Source organism: Mus caroli, chromosome 7 (genome assembly GCF_900094665.2).
Source record: "Mus caroli chromosome 7, CAROLI_EIJ_v1.1, whole genome shotgun sequence".
NCBI classification, from domain to species: Eukaryota; Metazoa; Chordata; class Mammalia; order Rodentia; family Muridae; genus Mus; species Mus caroli.
Genome location: NC_034576.1, coordinates 24,394,972 through 24,401,342, shown reverse-complemented (window position 1 = coordinate 24,401,342; position 6,371 = coordinate 24,394,972). Strand labels below are relative to the sequence as shown.

Sequence of the window (6,371 nt, the reverse complement as noted above, 5' to 3'; positions counted from 1 at the left end):
ATAGACACCTCCTAGTGTGGCCCCTGCAAGAGTCAGTTCTTCCAGCGTCCTCGCTTTCCACCCGACTAACCCCCTACTCTCAAATACACTCATGATCTGGGGTCGCCTGGGCCGCTGGGGTCGGCCTGTGGGCCAGGGTATTTTCCCTTCCGAAGGGGGCGGACCGGCCCTGTGGTTTCCTCCCGGGGTGACTTCCGGCAGGGAGGGCTGGCCCCCAGAGAGGGCGGGGAGATGACACAGTTGTTCCCCAGCCCTGGCTGGCGGGCAGCATGGTTCATTCCAGCATGGGGGCTCCAGGTAAGAGGCTGATGCCTTCTCTTGGGTGGCGAGGACAAATAGCACATTTGGGCCGTTCTGCTGGCCACCTCTGCCGACCGTTCCTGCACCTCCTCTTCGGCTGTCCCCCTTGTTTGGGAGGCCCCGTGCTTTAGGAACATCCTTTCTTTCCTTCACCTAGTCCCCCTCCTCAGCTCCTCTTCGATACTGTTTTGCATTAGGCACGGGGTGTGTGTGTGTGGAGGGGGGATATACTTCCAATCTGTCTCCCCACTGAGGGAACAGGAGAAAGGAAGGGTCATGTGTGTGTGTGTGTGTGTGTGTGTGTGTGTGTGGTTTTTTTTTGCTGGACTTCATATGGGGAACTGGTGGGCTGGGCATCTTGGGCAATCCTTTAGACACAGGGCTGCAACAGGTTTGGAAGGCCAAGCAGTTGCGTTTGCATGGTGCAGGTGTGCATATTTGTGAGTGTGGGTGTGGTGTCCTGAGTCCTGTGCTTATTGTTATTTCTCCTGGGTGTGCAGGGGGGGGGGCTGCTGTGCGTGGCATTCCTGCGTGCCCGTAGCAGTGATTTCTTCTTGATCCACTTCATTTATTCTGCAAAATGGCACTAATCTTATATATCCCTCAGTCTCCTTCTCCTGCTCAGACTTTCTCTGTGGTGCATGCATTCTATGTCTTTGAGTTACTACATGCTTGCCTGGGTGAGCTGGATACAGTGCAGGCACCATATCAGGTGATTTGCGCCTGGGGACTCATTTCGTAGAAGGCATGCATCTCTGCGCAGACTTAGCATACCTCAGCAGAGTCCTGGGAAGTGTAAGGTGATGATACCAGTGCTGAGATATTCCAAGGATCAGTACTTCATGACTGCTTTTCTGGAGCTTTGGCAGAGTGTGCGTCGAGCTCCTGGGTGACTGTAGGTGTGAGTATTGGCTTGGCGTGCATCAGTATGTGGGGGGCATCGCCAAGTCCCTTCAACAACCGCTGGTTACCGGGCCGTTCTATGCTGGATATTGGTGTTGAAGATATATCAGGGCTAGGCAGCTTCAGGTCTGCTTTTCTGGAGTCACGAGTTCAGTGGAAAGGACAATCCTGTGGTGGTCAGACCTGGGATTGGGGGGTGGAGGGTGGAGCAGAGATGATAGAGTCCAGAAGTTATCTAGTTCTGTTGTCATGGTAGCAGGGAGGGCTTCCTGGAGGAGTTCTCTGAGCTAGGATATAAAAATGATGGCGGTAGACAGGAGAAAGATGAGGATTGACAGGTATTTACTCACTGAGGTGGCCAGGTGGGTGTACACATATCTACTTGTTCAGTGTACATATGACGTTCAGACTGCCATCTGCACACATAGAGCGGCTTCACTATGGACTCATCTCAAGTGAGAACTTGTAGCCACTGGACAAAGCATTAGGCCCTTTACTGGGGATTTCTGCAGAGTGAAAAAAAAGAAAAAGTCCTACCCAGGAGAACTGTGATGGGTTTTTACCGTGTAGCATTGGCAAGAATAAGTCCATCGTAAGGATGTGATTAATACATCGTGTGGCCTTGGGCAGATCACTCACCGTCTGATCTCAGGCTCTCCACCCTGGAGAGTCTCAGAGGTCTTCGTGGTTACCTCTCAGAATGAACTGACTCTGGATACGGGTGTATGCATATCAGATTGCCAGTGCCTTTGACTATGTGAGTGTGTGTGTGTCACTCTGGATATGAGTAAGTGCATGTGTGTATGCATGTATCTGGATGGGGTTTGTTTTTTATACACCACCCTATGGCATCATCTGAGTGTGTGTCTCCCTATAGGTTGTGTGTGTGTGTGTGTATGTGCGTGCACATGTAAATGTGAGTGTGGACAAGTCTGTGTGGAGGTCAGAGGTCAACCTCAGGATGTCAGTCCTTGCCTTCTGCCTTGACACACGCTGGTTGGTTGGCCAACTCCTCCTCTTGTCTTGCCATCTTATCTGTTACAGACTCACATCCCTGCAGCCATTTTTGAAAATGGATATCTAGGGACTTGAACTCAGACCCTTGTGGTGTTTGGCCATTTCCCCAACCCCTCCTTCTATGGGCTTAAGGAATAGCTGCTTAGGGGATAGGATAGATGGCAGAATTGTCAGGTGGAAAACCAGGGTGTTGTAGACCAAGCCTTGAACCTGTGCCGCGTGCAGGACTTCCAGGGCAGTGTCGGTGGGGGCTTGCCTTGGATGGCATCTACCCTAGACATTCATTTGCTCCAAACAGAGGCTGCGAAGGGCGATGCCCTGGGCATGCACTTGGTCCTCCCTGGGATCTATGCACACCTATGCACGGAGTTTGGCGTTGCTGGCTGTAGCTGTGTATGCCACTGCTCTTGCTGTGTCCACCACCTGGATCTCCATCCCTCCGTCCTGATAGCACAGCACTGTTTGGTCCCTTGAGGTTACCTGGGACAGCTGTAGGGTTGGGAGGTGTGAGGTGGCCCTCCTCAGGAGAAAAGGGGCAGGGCCAACTGAGTCCACAGAGGTTCCCGGTAGCACCCAACCCTGCCCATGGGGGCTCCCAGGCCATAAACTCGATGCCGGCTGTGGAGGCAGAGGACCCAGGGGACAGCCCGAGTGGGGCCGGGAGGGTGAGGGGCAGTCCTCCGGTTCTCTATATTTAGCCCCAATTTCGGTAAGTACTAACGAGAAGCTAGACTAAGTCTGCTAAAAACTGGCTGGGGGAAATGCAGAGGAGAAGTGAAAGTAGGAGAGGGAGGGCCAGGGAGTGTAGAGGGACCCAGGGTCCCCTGCCTGGCCCATTTGGGGCAACTGAGGGTGAACTCAGAGTTTGGGCAGCCTGGGGTGGATCTGGCTTGAGGTGGTGGAATTTAAGGGACAAGGCCAGAGAACCTGGTACTTTTCCTCGCAAGAAGTCACACTTGACCTGGGGTGACAGGGAGGGGCCACCATAAGTAGCCACCCAACCTTTCCATGTGATTGAGGCTTTGGGAGGCACCAGGGTTTTAGAGCACCTTGAAATCAATCGCCTGGAGGGACTTTTAAAAATCTGAGTGTTCAGGGAAGGGAGTGTGGTTCTGTGGTAGAGCACTTGCTGAGCCTGCACAAAGCCCTGGGTTCTAGCTATAAAACACGCACACACGCATGCACGCACATGTCCATGCACTAGTACATGTTTTAATAAATCTGGAAGCCCGGGTCACACACTGACAGCAGTGTCTGGGTGGTGGTGGCAATGGCATTTCTGCACAGCCGAGGGCTGTGACTCGGGTTGTTTCTGCCCTGGACTGAAGCAGAGACAGAGCCTTCAATGGCTGATGCCCTGAGCCCTGACACAGGCATCATTTATTTGGCTTACAGTACAGATGGAGCTCTGACCACGTGATACTTCCTTCTTGTTTACTAGTGCTCAGCAGGTTAATACAAGGGGAATGTCACATTTGAGGCCAGCTTGGTCTACAGAGTGAGTTCCAGGACACCCAAGGCTACATAGAAAAACCCTGCCTCAACACTCCCTCCCCACCCTCCCTCTCAAAAAACAAAACAAGAAAACCTACAATAACACACAGCTCAAAACACAACAAAACAAAACAGGCAGGACTAGCGGCCCAGGCCACAATACACCTATCCAGGAGGCAGGGGCCAAGAGATTGCAGGTTCAAGGCTAACCTGGACAAGTTATCAAGACCCTGTCTGGACATAAAAAGTGAAAACCAGGGCTGGCAATGGAGCTTGACTGTCGGGTTCTTGCCTAGCATGGGGTTTGAACCCCAACACCACATAAAACATGGCATCGGTGGCCGGGTGTGGTGGTGCACTCCTTTAATCCCAGCACTCGGGAGGCAGAGGCAGGTGAATTTCTGAGTTTGAGGCCAGCCTGGTGTACAGAGTGGGTTCCAGGACAGCCAGGGCTATACAGAGAAACCCTGTCTCGAAAAGCCAAAAACAAAACAAAACAAAACTCAAACAAACAAACAAACAAAAACCAAAAACACAAAAACAAAAACAAAACACGGCATCGGTGCATGCAGCTAACCCCAGCACTAGAAGGAGAGTCAGGGGAACCTAGAGTCCAGGGTCACCCCTTAGACACGGTGTGTTGTGAGGCCAGCCTTTGCTGCATGAGACCCTGCCTCCAAACAGGAGGCAAGTTGCTTGTCTGGCATGGCTGGAGACGTTGGCTAGATCAGTGGTCAGTCAGCGAAAGCCTGTTTACCCTCTGGGGATAACTGCACCCTTTCCTTTCCAAGTGTGGAGTGCTGGGTCACGGGATGGAATTTCAGAAAGAGCAAGGCAGAATGGTGGCATTTCCCTTCAGACCACTTTCTGTCCCTAGCAACTGTCCCCTTCTCGAGTGGACAGGGTTTGATGGGGACCACAGCAGGGGAAGCTGATAGAAGAGAGACCCTAACCGCCTGGTGGTAGTTGGCTTTCAGTGACAGGCAGAGGGACCTGGGCACAGATAACAGGAGGAGACTCCTGTCTCCGAGTCAGATCATCAGGGTGGTGTCCCAGAGGCCAGCCTGGTTCTACAGCATGACTGGGTAGGGCATGACAACCCCAAGGTCAACCTAGACCTGATCAGAGTGGGGGACATGGTTCCAGGCAGAGGCACCAGGGTGACCATCAAGGCCTCGGGGGAGAACAATGGGGAGGCAGCAGAGGACAGAGATCAGGAAGAAACAGCAAGTGGGGGGGGGGAAGGACCCCAGCAGGCAGTCAGGGCCTGCTCTGGTAATGAGGCAGGGCAGGTCCTCACCTGTGCAAGAGAGGGTGGAATCCACGGGAGGCCTGGGCTGCCATTAGTGTCACCGGGCAGGTGGCTGGTGTGTTCTTCTGTAATTCTGGAGATGAGATGGGGTTTTCACAGGGCCGAGCCCATCCAAGGCCTGTGTCTGTCAGTGACTCTATTCTCCTAATGGCTCTGCATGGTCCTCTTCGTGTGTGTGTGTGTGTGTGTGTCTTCCCAATCTCTGCTCCTTCCTCTCTACCATTCCCTCTCCCTCCTCTTCAACTCTCAGCAATCCTCCTGCTTTAGGTTTCTTGGTGCTGGAGTTGCAGGCCAAATCCTTACTCTTTTAATGGCTTCACTTTATGTTAGGTATTTCATTAGTGACCCCTACTTTTCAAATCAGGGGTGTCTCATATCTGTAACCCCAGAATGGAGAAAGATCAGGCAGGAGCACCATGACTTTGAGGCTGACTGGAGCTACTGTCTTTAAAAAAATTTAAAAAACAAAACAAAAACAAAAACTCAGTTGGAGATGTAGCTCAGTGGGTAGAGTGCTTGCCTGGGTTAGATCCTCAGCCCCTCATAGCCTGTGTTGGTGCAGGTAATCCTGGCACTCGGGAGATGGTAGAAGCAGGAGGAATCAGAAGTTGGGCCGGGTGTGGTGGCGCACGCCTTTAATCCCAGGACTCGGGAGGCAGAGGCAGGTGGATTTCTGAGTTCGAGGCCAGCCTGGTCTACAAAGTGAGCTCCAGATCAGCTAGGGCTGTACAGAGAAACCCTGTCTCAAAAAAACAAAACAAAACAAAAAATCTTTGGCTATGAGCTAGCCTAAGCTACATGACATCCTGACTCAAAAAAGCAAGCAAAGTAAGTCTCCACCGCCAAAAGAAAGAAGGAAAGAAAGAAAGAAAGAAAGAAAGAAAGAAAGAAAGAAAGAAAGAAAGAAAGAAAGAAAGAAAGGAAAACAGAAAAAGAAAAAGAAAAAGAAAAAGAAAAAGAAAAAGAAAAAGAAAAAGAAAAAGAAAAAGAAAAGAAAAATAGGACCAGCAAGATGGCTCAGAGCCAAGCCTGAAGACTTGAGTTCAATTCCTGGAACTCATGTGGCAGGAGGGAGCCAAGTCCTGCAAATTGCCCTCTGACCTCCACTCACCTGCCACAGCACATACATGCACACATACATGTGAATAATTAAATATTTTGAAACAGAAAACAGTTCTGAAAAGGATTCCATCTCCAAGTACAGTTACATTCAGAGTAGACCAGGACATGTGACTTCTGATGTGTGTGTGTGTGTGGGGGGGACAACAAAGTTACCTCATGGCAGAGGGCAGGGGTGTGTGTGTGGGGGGAGACAACAAAGTTACCTCAGGGCAGAGGGCAGGGG

The 6,371-nt window shown here is 51.4% G+C and overlaps 1 protein-coding gene across 6 annotated transcripts in view; it reads left to right on the top strand.

Annotated features, from left to right (window-relative positions):
• The first annotated feature begins 223 nt into the window (after positions 1 to 223).
• Positions 224 to 6,371, top strand: part of Pou2f2 (POU class 2 homeobox 2) — a 41,854-nt gene continuing 35,706 nt past the window's right edge. For 4 of the 6 annotated variants that reach the window (XM_021166769.2, XM_021166772.2, XM_021166771.2 and 1 more), the window contains exon 1: positions 255 to 297. In XM_021166769.2, the coding sequence (XP_021022428.1) occupies positions 270 to 297 (28 nt within the window). In that variant the 5' untranslated portion in view covers positions 255 to 269. Of the gene's footprint in view, positions 298 to 6,371 lie in introns of all 6 variants that reach the window. The other 2 variants (XM_021166775.1, XM_021166773.1) reach the window with 2 other exon arrangements.